Source organism: Nilaparvata lugens, chromosome 4 (assembly GCF_014356525.2).
Source record: "Nilaparvata lugens isolate BPH chromosome 4, ASM1435652v1, whole genome shotgun sequence".
In the NCBI taxonomy this organism is placed as follows: Eukaryota; Metazoa; Arthropoda; class Insecta; order Hemiptera; family Delphacidae; genus Nilaparvata; species Nilaparvata lugens.
In genome coordinates, this window is record NC_052507.1 from 65,676,969 (window position 1) to 65,699,054 (window position 22,086).

The 22,086-nt window shown below is 33.2% G+C and overlaps 1 protein-coding gene across 2 annotated transcripts in view; it reads left to right on the plus strand.

Annotated features, from left to right (window-relative positions):
* The window catches only part of LOC111051045 (cell growth regulator with RING finger domain protein 1), a 90,274-nt gene that overhangs the window by 65,994 nt on the left and 2,194 nt on the right, over positions 1–22,086 (plus strand). For both annotated transcript variants that reach the window (XM_039426225.1, XM_039426226.1), the window contains 3 exons: positions 9,533–9,704; positions 17,531–17,672; positions 20,294–20,401. In XM_039426225.1, coding sequence (XP_039282159.1) covers positions 9,533–9,704; positions 17,531–17,672; positions 20,294–20,401 — 422 coding nt within the window. The remainder of the gene's footprint in view (positions 1–9,532; positions 9,705–17,530; positions 17,673–20,293; positions 20,402–22,086) is intronic.

The following is a 22,086-nucleotide window of genomic DNA, read 5'->3' on the forward strand; positions in this document are numbered from 1 at the left end:
AAAAATCGCTAGTTGCTATTAATTTTTCCAGCTTTGCAGACTAGTTTGTATGGTGAGATTGACTTTCAGCTTTGCTTATAAATAACATCAATGTTTGCCATGCAAGCAATGCTGACTGTTTGAAGTGGAAGTTTACTGGCGTGTTCTGTAAAGTGGTGTGCAGTATGTATTGGAGTTAATTGATACATTATTAACTTATATGCTTTGAATGCAACTTGCAGTACATAAATTATGTATTTGTACAATGTATCGGGTTCGTTGAAGCAGTGAACTTTACTAGTATAGCATATCAAGGAAGTATATAAATGTGGGACAAGCTGGGTGTCTACACAAGAGAATGAAGGTGCAGACTGAACCAAGTTACTGTCTATTAGTGTGAGTCACAAGCTAAGTAGGTGCCCTAATCTGAGCTGTATGTTTTTAACATGTCTTATATTCTTTTGAACTTCTCTCTATATCTTATATATTTAACCATATTGAAGTAGTATGACTGTTTATATTAACAGTACATGATGTGTGCTATCTGTTTACAATAATACGATGGATGTATTAAGTACGTTAGCATGTATATTATTTATAAGTACAATTTGTTCATAAACTTGATTTGTGCAGTATGTTATGTTTGGTACGTGATCATAAAATAATTTACATATTTGTAGTATGTAATAATAAACAGTATAGTGCAGTATTTGATCCAAAAAAGTACATGCAGTATGTGTTTAAGAACAGTATATGCTTCATGTTTTAAACGTTGTGTTTTTGAAGAATGTACAAGATCTGTGTGGAAATGCGCTTCCCCTGTTCTCAACCATCCTTAAATAATTGCATTATGTCACTAATCGTGACTACTTTTTCGCATAATGAAAGAGAAAGTATTGTGCTAATATGATAATTGACTGCCTGTTTCTCGGCGGATGGTTTATTGCTTTATAATTGTTGTTTTTCTGGCGGGATTGGTTCGATTTTTGTTCTGTGATGTTAATAGTTTGGATTTACATTCAGTTTGGAAAGTGCAGTATAGCCTACATATTATTACAATAATTATTTTATTCTAAACTAAACTACACATGCACAAGTATTCTTCAGAGTATATCCTCGGCCAGTGACATTAGAGCTCAACCTTTATTGGTCAACAGCTAATTGCCAATCGTAGGGCTTCACCCATACAATATATTCTGCTGCACAATTTTTAAGCTCTCAGTCTACTAGAGGTTGTAACAACTGAAACTAGTATCTCAAATTGTTTTGAATAAATCCGTGGTTTTGACAGTATCAAATCTTCTTCATTCCATTAGGTTATCTACCACAACGACATTTCATTTCTAACCATATAGTCTTGAAATTCCAAGCAGAAATTGTAATTTTGTTGATATGATCAACAGCGTTCCAAAATTATGTTGTCGGAAATCTATCCATGTAAAATATATCAAAATTGAACAAAACATGAATATTTTGTAGGATTCGAAACCATATCGCTACCAAATCTTAACTATTCTGTATTGTTTAGTAAATTTGTACGGCATCCGGTTTTTATAGTAATTTGTGGCTTATTTCATTGTTTTCTACTATTGTCGGTCTGTGACATTCAGAATGAATTTTCCCATTATTTTCGTCAATTTTTTATCCGACTGCTTCAACCTGCACCAATTTTCCATTTCAATCTAGATCGTTGTTTGTAATTTTAGTTTCAAATATTATAAAATCTCTTTCCAAAATCAGTAAAACGGGAAGTCTACTAATGACTCTGTATTTGGTTTAATGTCCATCGTAGCTTGTGTAATTTAGAGTATTATTGATTCTGGATAAAACAGCTATGATTTGGTTTACTGAAATTTGGTTTAAATAAGTGTTCCAAACGCTGGATTGGCTGAAATTGGACACTTGAAACGGATCATGAGAAATAAAGGATTCTGCATGGACTATTCTTATGAAAGAATAATCAATTTCTTGTCCAATCAGGTATATTTTCACATAATATATTGTTGAAATTTCTACTAAACAAAATCTGAGCCTCCACTGAAGCTACCATATTTTGTTCCAAATTCCACGAGTAGGTCCAATTCAATTTATTTTTGAAGAGAGCTATCTGCAATCTTAATGGTATCTTTATCTACCTATATCCTCCTGATCGCAGATCGCTGTCTGTGTGGCCGGGTCCTTATGGTGATATTTTTGTTTTCAGCAGAGGAATAAACTCAATTTCTCATTCAATAATTTATCATGAAACTATTCTCATTCGATAATTTATCATTAAAGCTCACTCTTTATTCACAATAACAATAAATTGTCAAACTACACTGTGTTATTTGTTACCAATACAAACGCTACCAAAATAGTTATTTGTGCAACTAGTGCGCAAAGTGTCAGTTTGCTGCACCGAAAGAAACGTTTACGCCCGAGCCGTAGGCGAGGGCGGAATGGTTTCTTGAGTGCAGCAGAGGAACTTTGCGCACGTATTTCACATTAAGTTTTTCCTACAGTTACCATTGAATATGAAAAGTGGGTAATTATGGGTAAAATTGCCTGAAATGCATCAAATGTTTTTCTGTGTAATTTTATTATTGATAAAAACCTTAATCCTAAAATCCTAAAGTCCTCGTTGTCCTTGGTTATAATATATAATGAATAATAATTAGCGCGTTGTGCTTCGTTGCACCTCTGCTCACTATAGCAGCCACAGCAGTCACTGTTACCAACTTCATTTTGATTTTGCTGCACTGTTGCTCCATATAACCTACTAAGTATTTTGCGTTGCCATGTTGCAAATCTGGAGTGCAGAAAAATTTTTCCCGCACTAGAGCGGAAAAGTGATTCTTTGCGTTCTGTAATCAGTGCAGCAATGGCCACTTTTCAACGTAACTGTAGGAAATAGTTATTTGTGCAACTAGTGCGCAAAGTGACAGTTTGCTGCACCGAAAGAAACGTTTACGCCCGAGCCGTTGGCGAGGGCGGAATGGTTTCTTGAGTGCAGCAGAGGAACTTTGCGCACGTATTTCACATTAAGTTTTTCCTTCAGTTACCATTGAATATGAAAAGTGGGTAATTATGGGTAAAATTTCCTGAAATCCATCAAATAACTTAGTAGTGTTTGAATGGCGAGGCGGCTGTGTGGTGTGTGCTGTGGTGGCACTGTGCTGTTGCTGTCCTCGATATAATATATAATAGTAATAATTAGCGCGTTGTGCTTCGTTGCACCTCTGCTCACTATAGCAGCCACAGCAGTCACTGTTACCAACTTCATTTTGATTTTGCTGCACTGTTGCTCCATATAACCTACTAAGTATTTTGCGTAACCATGTTGCAAATCTGGAGTGCAGAAAAATTTTTCCCGCACTAGAGCGGAAAAGTGATTCTTTGCGTTCTGTAATCAGTGCAGCAATGGCCACTTTTCAACGTAACTGTAGGAAATAGTTATTTGTGCATCTAGGGACTAAAGTGCAACTTTTTCTCCCTGAGGGAAACTGTTGTCGCCCGATGGCGTAGCCGAGGGCGACAATTTCCCTGAGGGAGAATAAGTACTTTAGTCCCGTGATGCACACAACATTTTTCCTCCACCTACACCAATACCTATAACAATGAATAATTTTACTACATCTTCAGACAATATGCGAGACAATATGGTAACAGTGACTGGGCTGCTATAGTGAGCAGAGGTACAACGAAGCACAACGCGCTAATTAGAGGTGTGTACTTTTTCATATCCACCAACGGTTGAACATAACCTAACAATCGAAATAGAGCTACTTATTTCCTAGAGCTAAAATATTCCAAAGATCGAAATAGAGCTCTTTTACTTTTCCTCTACCGACCACGACAGTGTTGCCACATTCCTCATTCTTCAATCGCGGCGTTGTCGGACTTCTTCCCATGTTAATCTTATGGGTTTATTTTTACTCCCTTGGGAGTAAAAGTGATCACTTTTCCCGCTGGGAATTATTTTTAGTCCCATGGGAGGAAAAGTAGTACTTTAGTATTCGATTCCAGGGTGTAAAATGAGACTTTTGATAGTAGGTGGAGGAAAAAATATATTTTAATTCAGTTCCACATAATTTCAAAAATTACAAAATCGCTTTTCTTTCACCTTAAAATGGTGAAAATTCACAACATCTCTGTTCATAGTGGAGAAAATCTATTTTGTAGCTCTTCAATGTTTCTCAAGAACGTGTAATGAACGTTTTCCTGGGAAATCTAATTTCCTAGGGATTGAATCTAATGTTGTGTATCTTGTAAGAGAACAAACTTGACGCTTGAAAGCAGCTTACCGCTTATGTATTTTTTTATAGTTGTTTGATCGATACCTGGCCTATTGTAGAGCAGAATAAATTTAAGCGCGAGCCGTGGCAATGGGTGGTAGCCTTCATCCCCTATCATTAAAAGATGAGAGTTGCGTGTGAACTCGTATTGTGAAATAAGGTGCGCTTTGGGAAAATGTCTCTATCATCCAAATCCTCCATTCTTCTCTCTCAATCCTCTTATATTTTCCTTCTTTCATATATCTACATACATCTTCTCCCTTTTCCGTCATCCTTCCTCCTTCATCCCACTAGTTTCATACATCTTTATATTTATTTTCCCATTTCAATTAATATATCCATCTCCTTTCCCTCTTCTTCCTCTATTTAGACCACTCGGTATGTGGTAACCCTTCTCTTTGTTTCTCTTCCATGCCTCCCACACGTTTCACAATCCCACAATTACCGTGCTAGGTGCATCTTTACCCCTAAATGTCCGCTGAAACGTATTTGCTTCACTCATGATGAATTCTGAAATAATATTATTTGTAATGGGTTCTGAACATTCAAAAGCTTTTCAAGATTGTAGTTATATGCTGGTAGCTTCATCACAGTTACGTCCTATTTCAAAGGGTTGTTCCTATCGTAATTTTTGCGTTACGTAATTATTTGAGGCTTTCACATATCAATATACTCACAGCTGTCAGTTATCTAGTGATTCATGGGATGAAAGGGATGTAAATTCAATTTCAATTTATTCTTTTAATTTAAAGACATGATATTCTCAACACAGATACAAAGCTGAATAGATACTTTAACGTGGCTAATCAGGACAGGACTGTTTATCATATCAAGTCTATCGCAAGGGATACTTCTTGGAAACGCTATGGAAAACAAATCATGTGTAACGAAAAATAAATTTTAAATAATTTTTAGTTGAAAATTTACTAACAAAAGAGTCATTGAACCCACGATCCCCTCCCACTGTATGCTTCCCTCTTGCACATATTTTACTACATTTCTCATTCGTAATTGCCAGTAATTAAAGCTATAAAATTGCAAACGTTTTAATCAATTATTACTGTCACTGCGGTTACTGCACACGATCGCAATAATTAGAGCATGCACTTATGTCCCAACCCAATATTCCGCTTCAATTAATCTTATTCTCTCTTTTTCTCTTGAAATAATGATTTCTTTCATCACTGAACTATTTTTTGTCCCTCCACCTTTTTTTCATTTCTTTTGCCTGTTCCTCTTGGTCGTCCATTTCCTTTTCCTCCTCTTCATATTATTTTCTTTCTTTTCTCTTCTCTTTTTCTCTTGTCTTCTATTTTTTTCTACTTTCCAGTATTCTCATCAAGCATTCATTCTTATTTTTACCTCTTTAAATTGTTTTCTTTTTGTTGCCTATCTACTTATGTTTTGGAATGAATGACTGAATTTTGATTATACTCCTTATCTTTCTTCAACATCGTCCTTTTATTCTTGTTTTTCATATTTTCCCTTATTCATCTTCCACCTTTTTCTCCTCCTATTCGTCCTCTTTTTATATTCTTCTTACTTCTTGTGTTCTCACTTTTTTCTATCCTTCTTTCACATCTTCCTCTTTTTCCTACTCTTCTCTCCTTCTTCCTCTTCCCCACCGAAAATCCGGGTTCCTTTATATCCATAATCCTCTATATTTTCCTTACCCCTTACTATAATAATCCTTACCCATCACCTAGCCTTAATATCCTCCCACTTTTACCTTTCATATTTTCCACTTTCCTGTAGATTCTGCAGATTTAATTCATTCATATCACCCATCATTTTCATTTTCAGCATGAATTTTCACAAATATGTTCTATTATGTACTATTATTGTAATCAATTTTTTCAACATAGAAGTGTTATTATTTTGTTTTCGCCACACTTGGATGTAATGAGCTGGTTTACGTGCGTCATATGGAGGCCGAAAGTGATTGTTTTCCGACCAGGCCGGTAAAACTTTACGGCCCTAGGGCTGTAAAATGACCTTGAATAACAGCTGATCGTGTCCGATCTCACAAAAATCATATAGATAATCTCATAACGACTGTAATAATCTATATAATTATGTATCGTGAATCGCGGTATCATGTCTATAATATATTTTATAAATTACTGTTTCATAATTTAATATTTATTATTGTGTTTTTGATATCAAACAATAGAATACGATCATATCTCCATAGCCTCAACAATATAATGTTGGCTGCATTGTCCATTGTCAGAAAGGTACGTATCGCAAGTATTTAAAAGTGAAGAATCGAATTTGAAATCAAAGTACAATAATTGTATCAATATTTAAAAGTGAGGTAAAGTAATAATTGTTTCTTTTTTATTATCGAATTCCACTTCTTAATGCAATACAATCAAGAATAATAATAGGAAAATACAGCAGAGATCTGAAGTTTAAGGTAAGCCTACTGGTGAAACTCAGCCTTGAATGAAAAATTCCTAGTAATTTTTCCGTAATTCATTATTAAAACTTTTAGATAATTTTTCTTCAATATCAAACCATATAGAGAAAACATTAGGCCCACTCAAGATTGAATCTTCGAATGTTTTCTCTATGATTTAACTATTTTCAGGGCAATATTTTGTTGTGAAAATGCCGGCAAACCGGCCTCAAGTTTGCCGCTATACACTATATTATAGTAGCCTACATACGTTACCTGACTTACAGGCCCTTACGATCAACAATACTCAATGGCCGAGAGCGTAAAGGCGTAATACATCAGAACTCAAAGCTCAGTGAATTACAAACATGATCTAGGTTTGAACCTCGGTCAATGACATTTTTTTTGTTGATGAATTTCGACTTTTATTAGCTATTTTTTATATTAGTTACCGTAATTTAAATTTCAATCAATTTTTTAGATATATTTTGAGACAGAACTGTGAAATATGCAATTATATTAATTTTTTCATCACATTATTTCAAAATAGTAATGAAAATTCTATTCATCCATCTACCCATGAGATATTGCACCGGGCGCAAAGCGAGAGCTATAAAAATTCAAACAATTATTCAAAATATTAATAGTATAAAAATATTGTCACTATTGTAAATTATTAATTAGTAATATTGAAATTAATTGACAGTAAAAGTTGTCATAACCAAGATTCAAACTATCAAAATAGGCTGTTTGAATTTTATTTATTTTTCAATTTCTTATATATTGGGAAGTTTTTTTTTGGTGTGGCGAAAAATAGCGTTTGCAACACGGGCAAAAATGTTTTTCCGGCTCTCGAACACTTCAAGTTCTCGACTTCGTCTCGAACTTGAAAACCGCTATCTCGAGCCGGAAAACGTACATTTTCGACCCTAGGTGCGAAATATACTATTATCATTACCAGTGTTTGCCATAGAACTTGTCTTGTCAGACCTGGTAATGTAAGATGTATTAAATAAATATCATCTCCTTTTCCTTAATAAAAATCAATCAATCAACCAATCTGCTTCTTCTCCTTATTCTCCAGTCTCTTATTGCTCTCACTCTTCTTCACCTTATTTCTTATACTCTTCTCCACCATCTCTGACTCCCACCCGTTAAATGTGCTGTTATACTTATTCTTTGGCGCCGACCGCAGGAAGGACCATTTCTTTAATCATGCCATCCGCTGTCGTTCCTTATTACTGTACGTTCACCTTTTACTTATCCAAGTAATATAGAGCAGCAAGTACAGTGAACGGTAGTTGTACTGTACTTCTTCATTAATTAAACGTCGTGGGAAGCAGCTTAGCGTGGCTCTAGTTAATCCCACCGCCTTTTGTAATACTTTATTCCTTCTCTCCTCCTCTTCCTCCTCCTCCTTCGCCTCATTCATCTTCTTCTTCTTCGTCTTCCTTTCCAATTTTCTTCTCCTCCTCTTCATTCTCTACCCCTCCACCTCATCATTCTCTTCTTCATCTTCTTCCGCATCTTCTCCCTTTTCATCTTCGTATTTTACCTCTACTCACTGTGAGAAAGGAGAGTACAGTTACCTGACCCGACCACTATGGGATTTGGAAAATAATTAGATTTTCTCAGTTGTGTTCACGTTCACGTCTGACAATTCCTTTCTAACATTTTTGTTGTTCAGGGAACTATTTGTGGTTACCTGTACCATAGTTGCGAACCTTACCTACTATTATGGATCTCCAGTTTATTATATTCGTTATTAATGTTTGTTTAGGTGAAAAGTAGGAATTAGAAGTTCAGTAAGGAATTAGGACTGAAACTATCATAATGCCTCTCATCGTTTGTATTCCAATAATTCATCAATAATGAACCTAAGACAAAGGTTACTCTATAAACCTGAACATTTATTACATTATAATGTATTATTTTTACACTCCACTTGATACAAATGGGAAATAACTTTCCGTTATTACAAATTAAAATTTTTAAAAAATATGCTCCTATGTATGTATAAGCCTTGTTATGTGACCATAATATTCAAGGTTGTGCCCCACGATTTTGGAATCTTATTACCAGTGACATTTTTCAAAGTATTTCGATTTGGATACTATCAAGTTACCAGAAGGGAACCCCTTTTTCAAGACAAAACTTTTTATCATTTTTTTTATATGTGGGCCCCTACATTTGAAATCTTTGTTTGATCCATTTCAGAATTGAACTCTTAATTTTTTTTTTTATTCCAACGATACATTCTCCAAGATATTGTTTGTCTAATGACATTAGACAAATAATAATATTAATAATATTAATAATATTATTTAACAAATATTAATATTATTAATAATATTTTATATTATTAATAATATTTTAATATTATTAATATTATTATTTATTAACACTAATAATATTATTTGATTTCTCAGAATAACAATTATTGTATTATTCGTAGGACCGATTTTTTTCAACTAGAATAAAAATCCCATTTTTAACTGGATTTCTCTAAAATCCATGTACTAAAAAATCAAGTATTGTATTTCATTCAATAAACAATACCTTGAAGAATTTGCCCTCAAAATTTCATGATTTTATTTTCTACCAATTCTACGTCTTTCCCTGATGTTGCTTAATGTTGGAATATCCTTCAACACTGTGCTTGTCTTTTGTAATCTTGGTCCTAACATTACCTCAACTATATATTATATATAAGATGTATGAAATTATCCATTAAATGACATTTCCTTCTTTATTTCATTCTCAATATATTATACCTTGAGCGTTCTTTTCATTTTGTGAATTTGTTTGTTTCTTCGTAGCTATTTGATGAAATTGTGATAGAAATTAATCGATTCGATTTGTTGTGTTTGTTTCGCAGAAGTGCAGTACACAGTGAGCAGCCAAGCTGCATACACATTGCAGGCGTTCTGGGGAGTGTCGATCAGGGAGCTGCACCTGTTTCTGTGGAGGCCGTGGAGTGTCATCAATGCAGCCGTGCAGCACGACATGCTGCTCAAGGGCCACTATCAGCAGAAAGGCGCCTGTATCAGGTATGTCTGTAAACATCCTTACAAAAAACTGATTTTCCTCAATGAAATATAGTATCAATAGGTTCACCTATTAGACCGTGAGAAATATTAGGCCCAATATAAATGAATGATAATATCAATTTAATCCATTATTGAACAAGCGTTAGTGAGTTCTTACTTTTGACTCAAAAGGCCTCAAGTCAGTCATTTTCGGGGGGACGAAGAAGGAGCTTCCACAAAGATTGTTTACAATCGACCGCTACACGAAGAACACAGGCGTCCCCTGGAAACGACTTAGTCGGCCAATCCTTCTAACACCAAGATCACCAAAGAATAATAATTGATGAAAAAAAGTCATATCAATCGGCCTTTTTCAAGGCCAGCACTTGTGACTACCTCACTGAATATTGAGGAACTCTCTGTAAATGAATAAATTTTAATAGCGGACATGTTCAAGCAACGAAACTGTGACATTCTAGTCCTGCAAGAGACACATAGAAGCCCTACTAGTTATAGACCAAAGATAGCCGGAATGGAGCTAGTCCTTGAGAGACCCCACTGTCAATATGGAAGCGCCATTTTTGCAAAGCCTGACCTTGTCATTCGATCAACTGCCTACACCTGCAACAATGATGTGAGATTTTAACCATAGAGCTTGTATCATGTACAGTAACCTCAGTGTACAAGCCACCAAACACAACCTTTGAATTCGTCAAGCCTGGGAATTTTGATAATCAAAAAGCCAAGATAGTCATCGGAGATTTCAACTGTCACAATGTCACGTGGGGATATCCAACAACAGATGTCAACGGCGAAGCTCTTGAGTTATGGGCAGAACACAATGATCTGAAGCTAATCCATGATTCCAAACTCCCACCTTCTTTCAACAGTGCTAGATGGAGACAAGGCTACAATCCAGACAACCTCTTCGTAAGTGAGGCAATAGTACAACAAACTGTCAAATATGTTGAAAGTCCCCTTCCCAGGACACAGCATAGAGCATTAACGTGCAGTATAGAGGCTGTTATAAAGGCAGAAACTGTCCCTTTCAAGCGAAGATTCAACTTTAAAAAAGCAAAATGGGACATGTTTGCTCAAGATTTGGACAGAGAGATAATAAAGCTAGAACCAATTCCCAAATCTTATGAAGCTTTTGTGAACATGGTGAAGTGGATATCCAGAAAACACATTCCAAGAGAATGCCAAGTAAACTACATTGCTGGCCTCGACCATGACTCTCTGGTAGCTCTTAATAACTATGGGAAACTGTTTGATGAGGACCCCTTTTCAGATGAGACTATAAACACCGGTGAACAGCTACTGTCTCTCATAGCAGAATCAAGAAGAGAAAGATGGTGCAACCTACTTGAACAGCTAGATATGAAGAGAAACAGCCGCCGAGCCTGGAAGCTACTGAAGAATATAAACAACCACCCAACCACAAATAAATCGAACATATTCTTCGAACCTTTTTACAACTGGTCACTTTCGTTGGATAACGTCCTTAGTCCTTTTTCAGACCAAAAAGGATAGGCCCCCAATCCAATTTAAATTGAAAAATTTCAATTCTGTGGCTTAAAACATATTTTGGTCCGCCAGCTTGGATCAGCCGTATTGAATCCAACTTATTTTCTTGTAATGGGAAGGTGTTCATGTGATACATGATTTCGTTAGAAACTTTCATGAAAAAATTAATGACGAAAACCGCACATCGATTTCTCAAATCGTTTCAGATATTAATATTCAAAGATTCAATCAATAATTTTATTCAAATCAACACAATATACATAAAAGAAATCAAACTACAAAAAATCACAATTTAAAATAAATTTCTAATAAAATTTAATACAAAAAGAGGCTTCATGGTGGGGTGTGCTGAAAAGAAAGAAAGGAGGAAAAATACCTATCCAACTATGGTTTTCCATGTAATAGGCAGGTAGAGGGTATAAAAGTAAGGAATGAAGGGTGAAGAGGAGAAGAAAAGGGAAGTATTGGAGAAGAAAGTAGGAAAAAAGAGGAATCATTGGTATATTCCAATTTTCATAAAATTAACCCATCAAGTTACCTACATTTACGTGAATTATTGGAATCTGAACTAAGTTATACTGAATACTGTACCATTCGTTTGAATGCGGATTCCCATATATCAGAGGCAGTGAAAATATAATTCCCATCTGTTCAATGGGAATATTCCCACTCAGCCCGGCCGAGCGATAATGAATAGTCCCACTAGAACACATGGGAATAATATTCTTACTGCACCGGACACGTTCACTGATACTGATATTTGGGAATCTTCCTTTAAACGGTACAAATTCTGATGGCTTGAAATATTGTAGATGTAAATACAAATTGACATAGTGACACAATTCTATGCATTTATTACAGTAAGCCTGAACGCCTGACAAAATTTGTGTCACAGTTATTCTAGTACACAAGACCTGGGATTTACACTTTTGAAATGTTAATCTTAAGAGGCCATCATGAAATTTAGTAATTCCCATATAATTTTAGCCTATTCGTGTATGCTTGCTTGCATGACAGTGTTTGATCAGTACCGTACTTAATAGCACTCAATACAACTGACGCGTATCTTCAACATGAAATTTGAAAAATAAATCACAGATTATTGAATTCTTCAACAGTGACTGTTCAAAATAGAAGAGTAATATTTACAGTATTTCCCGTTCTTTGTTTTAAAAATTATAGCTTCCATATGGCTGACCTTCACGACAACTTAGCAGTTCATTGCTGAAATTCAACTTGGCATTGTAAATTCCAGTGATTTGAAAAATTGCAGCTTTCAGTGCATCTGTTGTGTGTTTTTGATAACTGTAGCCTTTAAATGATGAATTATACTTCTTCGTATGTTAATGATGGTAATTTTTTGAAACCTCACCGAGAAAAGTTATTTGTCCTCCAACTTTTAAGCCGTTCAATAGACCTTTTCAAAGGTCTGCGAAATAATAAGTAGATCATTTCAAGGTCTCACCAATTTGTCTAACCAATATAGGTCATGTACTACATAAACAGTATTTCATGAGCTTCACCCTCATAATTGTACAATCATATTTTTAAAAATACACTGTTCTTATCAAAAATAATTCTATTAAAAATGAATTATTTTATTCATACAATTTATTTCTTGACAGTTTCAATAGGGTATGCAACAACTGTACTTAGTACCATGTTTGGCGTTGAATGTCGTTTGAGTTCCCCCTTCACTTAGGGCACTGTTAATAATATAATCCACTTACTTAATTTGACAACTTGTTTCATTGTGATACATTACATCCGGTCGATCCTAATTGAGGATTACGAATTGACGTACTAAATCGTATTTAAAAATTAGCTGCATGTCCAAATCCATTAAGTAGCTACCGATTCTGCTAATCATCAATTGAGATCTCATGTTATTGGTTGTTTTTTCAATGCTTTAATTTCCATCAACGTAGCTTTGAAGGAGTTGACGAAGTCTGGAAAAACGTTGTCTCAAAACTCTTCCTCCACTATATTATCCGTGCTTTAGGGCACTATTCCCTCCAGTCTCATGAATTTTCATGGAAGGGCATAATAAGAAACAATGCGCCGAGTAGACTGCATTGCAGAGAGAGGGAGATGAGTGATAAAGAAGATGTAGAGGATAAGAGAGGAAGATGCAAATGAATGTTGAGTATTTTGTGAACTATGGCTTAGTGCAGCCTTGGTGACGGAAGCTGTATATTTTCGTAGCAAATATATTTGATATTAATAGACTTTTCAAATTAATCAAGATTACTGAAGAGAAACAATCGTGTATTAAAATTCAAGGTCATCGAACTTGGATTATAGTAATTGAGATAAACTGAACGATGAATATCTGATACTCAAATCCAATATCCAGTTATGCTCAACTATTATACAGTAATAATACAGAAAACTAAATAGATTGTATCTCGAAATTAGGATAATTGATTGAAAATAGTTCAATTACTGGATTGCTGCACCTGCAGGTAGGCCTATCATTGGTTTTTCTCAGCAGACAAAAATGGAAGTTTTTTCGGAGCTTCTTCCTTACCTCCTCCTTTTTCTATTTCTCCATCCTTTCTTTATTCTTTTATCTTCTGCTTCTTAATATTCCCCTTCTCTCATCTTATCCCCTTTTTTTCTTATGTCTTTCTTATTTTTTTCATCATCCATGCTGCTGTAGATCCGTTCGGTTCGGTTGGTCAAGACTGGCACGCTAATTTAGCATTCTGAATTGCTAGCCCACTTCCTCTTGTTTATAGCATGGATTTCCCCTGTATTGTTCAGGGTGACTGAATACAATATTTATCTTATTTTTCCAAACGCCTCTAAAGATTTGGTCTGCTGGGCTTTTTCATTGGCTTAACAGCTGGGCCTAATTGAATAGTAGACGTTTTTATTCGGTTGCAACCTAATGAATTTCCTCAAGATTAATAGCAAAATGTTTCAACACGCGATCGAATTGATTGTTGAATCGTTAAATCAATTGAATCATATGAGGAACTAAATATAAATCAACAGGTTGATTTGTTGAGTAGTACTCTGGATATTTGACTTGTAATGAGGGTGTCCTTCCCTTGTATGAATTCCACAATTTTTCTCAATCCTTTGAGAGGATCAGGTAAAGAATTTAACGATGAAATTTTATGAAAGATGAACCCTCTAGAACTAGAATGTATATCAATTCTATTAATTTTCACCATTCCATCATTATGGAAACTTGGCTCCAATCGATGATATTCTTTCAAATATTATCATGTACAATGCCAGTGATTCAATATTGATTAAATTCAATCAAAATAAATTTTCTCATCATGACGATAAAAATTCAATATTGAAAAAAAACGTTGAAATTATAATAAATAAATTGAATGTGCAGAATAAAATATTGGATCAATATTTTACCAGTTTTTCTTCTTGAAACTGTTTAGATTCTACTTGAAGAAGGATTACAAAACATTCCGATGGAAAGAGTTTCGGCTCCTGACATACGAGCGTACGAGTAGTAAAGGGAATTTACCAAAAGAGTAGAGTTTACCAAAGTAATTGTTTAGGGATGACTTGCCGAAATGGATAAACAATAGTCGAGTTCTTAGTAATCTATTTTCAGTTTTTTTTATTACTAACACATTTAGGGAGGAGCTGTGATTGACACTTGTAATGAAATGAAATCCTTTATACTTGTTAACATAGTTGACCTTGAGTGAACTTCAAGGTTACCTTGAGCGGTCCGCCGATTTTTTCTCAGTTTTTAATTGTAGGCTTCTTGTTTAGAAGAACAATTGACCGGGAAGTTTGGCTGGCCTGAAGGAAAGGCTAGCTGAAATAATAGATCACATTGAAATACTTGCAGAGATCCGTGTAAAAACTGCTCCACTACTGGATACTGTTCAATGAATGCTTGGCTATTCCCACTCATATTGTTCATATAATTACAGTATTATTGTTCAAATAAATTATTCGAAAATGTTACAAGAGTCACTTTCCGGGATGCATTAAGGCAGATGAATTCATTCAGATCCTCAACGAAGATTTTAATATTTCGTTTCGTAAATCTGTTCAAATAATTTTTAAATTGTTCATGGAGTTGATGAATATCAATCTCTACATCATAATCATAATATGGATCTCTGAAATTTTACAATATTTCTGAGAAGTTTTATGAGAACAATTCAATAACTAGTATAATATGAATGAATATACAATGAATATTATTATAATGACATTCAGAGTGAAGAAATTTGGTAATTGTCTAATTTATGTTTACAATTAATTAAATACGTTATTAAAAATTGGTCCAATATTGTTATGGTTCAATTAAATCGAGTTTACATAATTCTTCAAATTACGAGATGTTTTAAATGAAATATTCTTTTGTAGATAATACGTATTAAATATCATAATAAAATTATTCAAATAATCGGCCACAATTATTAAATGAGTTAGTGAAATGCTTCCTAAAATTCCAGCACAAAACTTGCTTACCAAAATGAAATGCGTTTTAAAATGTGTAAAATTGAATTTTATCACAGTATGGCTTACAACATGTAATACATTGAGTTTGGTACTAGATGTACATATTTATTGATGTCCACTGTAATTACAGCACTACAACTTCAGATCTTCCTGGTCATTATTTTTCTAAAAATGGAATTAGGGTTAGACACCTCCCACTATTTAAACAGTGGACCAACCTCTTTTCACGTTGGAACCCACTAACCTATAAGCAGGGGACAGGCTGTCAGTGTGCTATACTATATGCTGTTATGCAACATTATATACTATTGCTAACCGGTCCCAGCATTCAGGTCTGAAGCAGCATACTACATACTTATATACGACATAACATAGCATATTACATACATATATACAATCTGCTGTAGCATGTCACATACATATATTATAGCTGCTGTACTATAGCAACAGAGGTACATTTACACTACAACATATATGCATCACATGATTGTATTCTACAGTATAGCAGCTCGTGAATGATAGATCTTCAACTTCTTTTACTACATCTGTGTTGCGGTTATATAAGAATATAAGCCATTGGTTGTAGTGCCGTTGACTCATTTACGGCTAAAAGTTGGTCGTTGGCATCAATATTATAATCATTTTTGTGATGTATTTTTGCTAGTCACCTCGTTTTATCGGTCTGCTGATTCAATAACCTATTTTCTTTCTCTTTTCTCTCACACATACACCGGCCGGCCGGCGAGCGGTTCTCTTTTAGCTCTTGTCTCCTTCCTGCTTCTGTGTTCTACCTGTTATTGGTTCTCTTGATTGGGATTATCAGTTAAAGAGTGATAAGTCCAATAAGTCTAATTATTAAATGAGTCAATAAGTCAGTGTGTGTTATTCGTTGTCTTAGGGAGGCTAATTAGGAATATTTAAAAAGTGATATGTTCAATAAGTCTTAGAATAATGATAAGTCAGTTAAGAGCCCGGCCACACAGAGAGCGATCTGCGATCCCATAGGTTTCTACAACTATACCCAATATATAGATATAGAACCTATAGGATCGAAGATCCCTCTCTCTGTGTGACCATGCCCTGAAGAGTGTTGAGGCTATAAACTTGATTTCATTTGTGGAAACTACTGTAAAAATATTGAATTATACGGTTAAACCCGTTAAATTGACCTTCGACCCAGCAAATGAATATTCATTGTATGAATGAATATTAATCAGGAATCAATAATGCATATTTTAATGTTTACATGACTCTGTCATTTGTCATCTTGCCAGGCAATATAGTAACTCGTGGTATTGATACAAACACGTTAAATATAACTACAGAGAAACTTCACTCAAACCCTGTTTTGCAATAAATTTCTGTTCTACTGAGAAGAAATAGAAACGATTATAATGAATAATCATTTTATAAGGAAAAATACAATATAATGATAGAAATACATTGAATGATAGAAACTCGAATTGTATTCAATTGTTGAGCAGAAACAAAACCATTAAAATGAAAATGCATTCATGAGGGAAATTATAATATACAATAATAGGCATAGAAATTCGAATTGTGTTGGATTTGGAATTGAGCAGAAGCAGTGAGAAACCTGTTGGTTATTGAGTTTGAATGAGCAGAACAAAAATCAACTGGTCTTGTACTGCTCATTAACTAACTAATGAAATAACATGAACATTAATCAGCATTTTTCAACTCTTTGTAGAACTTAAAGATTTCAAAATGTTTTGATGTGTAGTTATTATTAACGATATATTTTATGTGTTATATATTTACTATATATATTTGTTATATCATAGATACGTTGTTAGTTGTTAGATTTTATGAAAGTTGAATCTAATTAATTTTTTTTTTTGCAGGGAAACATCTCATGGCGAGAAGCTGATGAGGATGTCTCTGCCAGACCCTGCACTAGACCTGGGCACCCCTCCACGGCTCTGCTATCCCCTAGTCATATTTCTCATCAGAGATAATCCCAGCACTTTACATCCTGATGAAACGGTCAGTCATTTAACGAGGATATTACAAACAATGTAAACTACAATGTATACTTATATTTATTTGTAGTACAAGTATTCAAAAGTAATTAATGAATGAATATTCATAATATCAAAAGTAATAATAAATGACAGATTGAAATTACTGGGATGTTGCAATTATTCAAATGCTAATGAATTAATAATTATTATTAAAAGAAAATCCAAAGTATATTACAGCATTTACTTTGGATTTTCGTTTAATAATAAATGAATTAATCAATGAATGAATGTAACAGTGACATGAGTGTAATTAATGTTTTAATAAGAATAGAACAGTGTAAACAATGTTACCTTATTTTTCCTCTCCCTATCATTTTGATAATGTACTTATTGTATAAATGAATGAAGAATATTAAAGTAGATGTAAATAAATAGCGATCCAAAGGTATTCAAAAGTTATAATGTTGAAAGTTGAAAACTTATTTATGTACACACAAAAATATATTACTGTAAAACATATAATATAAAAACTTAATTATAAACAAATATAAAAGTGAATGCTGATTGCTGATTAATGAATCAATCAACCCAGTACTTTAGGTTCTCACTCTTTTTCAACAACGAAATTGTATTTTCTTGTTTCTGCCAAATTCAAATTTATTTGAGAAAGTTACCACCCGGAAGAATTAAATACTGGACCGACCAAATTGAACTAGTTAACCATTGTTTTAATGTCTATTTTTGTAATAGTAGTATTCCTGTAGAAAGTTTTAGTTACAATGAATTGGAAGAAATTTGGATACTAGGAAGCTATCTCATTTTGTTTTTATTGCTTTCTGGTTTGAAGCGAATGGTTATTTTCTACTTTTTTAGGCAAAGAGTTTCTTGTGTTGAGACAAGCCTCATTTCCAATTGAAATTGAATCGGAGAGGATATTCTGTCGTTGATTGGAAACAGTATAAAACGACAATAATCTTTTGTCTTAGATAAGGCTGTAAAGTCTTAAGATTTGAGACAAATATTTATCTTTGAAGCTTTAATATTTTAATCTTTATAAAAATTATAAATACTGTAATCTTTAGTTTTTATTTTTCTCAAAATTTGTGTTTGAATTGGTACAATGTTTTTCATATTACAAATAATTTAAAATTCAATACTAGGTACTCAATTTTGAGATTTTCAGACTTTGAGTCCTTCTTTAGCTTTAATTCTTTCTTAATTCTCATAATCAATTTATACTTTTTATTAGCTTCTCAAAATGTTCATCAAACTATTATTTTATAAACATTTATGAACAATAATATTAATTCAAATTATATACAGTAAACATGAATGGCTTAATCTAAATTTACAAGAAAAGACGTGATTACTCTATGATATGATTATTATTTAAAAGTGATACTTTTGTAATATCTTGATTTTGTTTAGAAGACTTTAGTTTGAAATTTATTATTTCACATTACCATTTTGACAGATCATTTAATAATCTTGGAAACAACTTTCCATATTCACAACAAATAATACCATAACTCTTTTACGCAATGTTTTAGTGTTATATTATAAATCCTATCACAAACTACTGTAGTAAACTATATTTCATACCTGTTGAAGAAGTTGCTTATTACTTGAATTCTAGAATGCGGATCTGAATATCCAATTACAGAATTACTCATTTGATATTCATAATTTTCTCAACAGAAATACTCTATTCAAGTGCAAAATAGGTACTGGAAATATTATAAATTTATTCATGAATTCAAATATTTCTTGTCAGCTAGATCACGTCTTATCAATGCCAGACAGTTGAATGATGACAGCTTTCAGAATTCAAGAATAAATCATTCACCATGAGTGTTACATATCATTCAATATAGTGAATATTGGTAATTTTGTGTTTTATAGCGAAGGTTAAGTTGTGATAGATATCCATATTAAATGAAGCCGGGCCTAAATGTCTAAACAAATAAATGGTTAATTCAAAGTGGTTTTGTTTAATAAATGGATATCTACCGCAACATCACCTTCACTACTAGTCAAAAGGTAACAATGGAACCATGAATAATTATTATTAAACGAAAATCCCAATTAAATGCTGTAAATCACCCCAAAGACTTCTGCTAATAATAATTATTATTATTAGTCATTTGAACAAATGCAACTTCCAATTCATTTCCATCTGTAGAATGGTAGCTTGAACTTATTCAAAACATAAATTGATTATGAATTGAGTCCGATAAATAGTTTTCATAAATGTTTTCAGTTAGGCGTTTCTTTCCCAGTACATGTCGTAGTACAGTATAAGCAGTAGGTATTTATCAAATTCACATTTGACTCTCAACACTTGAAGCTGGATTCGTATACAACAGTGACAGTGAAAATATAATTCTCATAAGTTCTAACAGTATTATTCATACTCAATCGGCCTTTTGAGTGGGAATAGTCCAATTATAACCTGTGGGAATTGCATCTTCACTGTTGTTTGCGAATCCAGCTTTACACTAATTATTTTCAATCGACATTAGGTATTAATTTATTTTAATATCATTCCATTAGTGGTCAAGTTGATATAGTGACTGTTAGTCTGACAAGTCCAGACTGTCGACAGCGAATAGCTTCCTGATAAGTTTGCTTACTTTTTTGCAGGTTGCTCTAATCAACGTGGTTCACATAAAGGATGCAGTGTGCACTCTACCCACCAGCATACTGGCTCAGTATCTCAAACAGGCCAACGGGCAACTTTCATGTCTCAAGGTTACAATTGCTTATTTCATCCTAGATTGTACATTATTCCCTCCTCTATCAAACTAACTGTTAGGTGCAGTTTTTTTGTTACTCTATATGCTCGTTCATTTTGAAGTGTCAGATTTTTGTAGTGGACTATAAATGTTGTAAATTTTATTTTTGTAGCTTGAATTTTCAATGTAATGTACTGTAAAGTGTCAGGTTTTGGTAGTGGATTATGTATTGTAATAAATTTATCACTTTTTTACTTTTTTTATTCTAAAGTTTAGATTTTGGTAGTAGATTGCTTTATTTATTTTTTGTTAGGTACCGTACTTTTTTCTTCATTTGCATGATGTCAAGTTTTGGTGGTGTATTGTATTTACTTCTTCTTACTTAATCTTCAAATTTATTGTAAAATGTCATATTTTTTAGTAGTTTGAATTCTTATTTTATTTTTGGCACAAATATTTTCCCTTACCGTAGGTTTTGTTGCATATTTATTTTCATTTTTTTTTTTTTGTAGTTGAGAAGTTGATATTGTGGTAATTATTCATATTAAATAAAAATACTAAGAAATTGTCTAAAACCTCAGATTTATTGATAAACGAGAGATTGACAATGGTGTAACAACCGAAACCGGTCTCTCTAACTATCAATAAATCTGTGGTTTTAGACAATTTCTTAGTCTTTTTATTTAATATTATTTTATTTTTCATTTGGGTGAGGTTTGTACTTATCTTTTAACACAAAAAATTTTTTATGCCAATTCTCAAATGAGATTCCCTGATTTATAACAGTTTTGAAAGCTGACTAACAGGTTATAGAGGCCGGCAGACTATTATGTAGCCTACTGGTTCTTGACATCTTGTAAAAAGGTGTTAATTTGTTTTTGTCGCTCAAGTCCACTTGTGTGGTTCTGTTCATAAGAATTTAGGTATCTGTGGTAGGCCTCAATTATAGCATTATAAATTCTATAATTATAATTTAAATTATGTGTGTCCGTCTGTGATTTATAGTGTGTCCTGATAATTCTTTTCTAATTCATGGTTCAAATAAATACAGCCCTTTCTTTGTTCCCTACTTCTTCTCTTGATTGATAAAAGTTGATTAAATTTTGTGTATCATTTTCAAAATTTAAAATTTTTGTAAGCTTTACTGGAATTTGCAATATTTCTGAAAACGGTACACTAAATTTTCCAAGTTTTCCATTAACTATAAAATCAAATGAATAAAATTAAAATTAATAGAAGTAAATAGAATTAAAATTAAAACTCGATAGATATTCTGTTTCACTGTACATTTTGGAAAATGAACAATTTCTGACTTTTTCTATGTAAATGCACTATGAATTTTCAGAAAATGAATACTCCTAATTTATTGTTCAGTGTTTATATATTTAGACTTTAAATTATTGTGAAAATTGTAAGAATTACTATCGTAACCTCATTAAGACAGGCTTATCAACTATATAAATTCGGGAGAGAAACAGTTTTGGATTATTCTGTTGTATCTCTTTCAATATTTTTTTAAATTTTGTTATTGTGTAACTTGAATTAATGAAAATTTTTACGTACCTTACACATGTACACACACTACACATCCAAGGCTTGCCTTTTTAACGGTAAAACATGCATGATAAACATACATGTTCATCCAGGCAAAAACACATCTATTTATTAGGTTAGCACAAACAATACAACGATCGGAAAAGA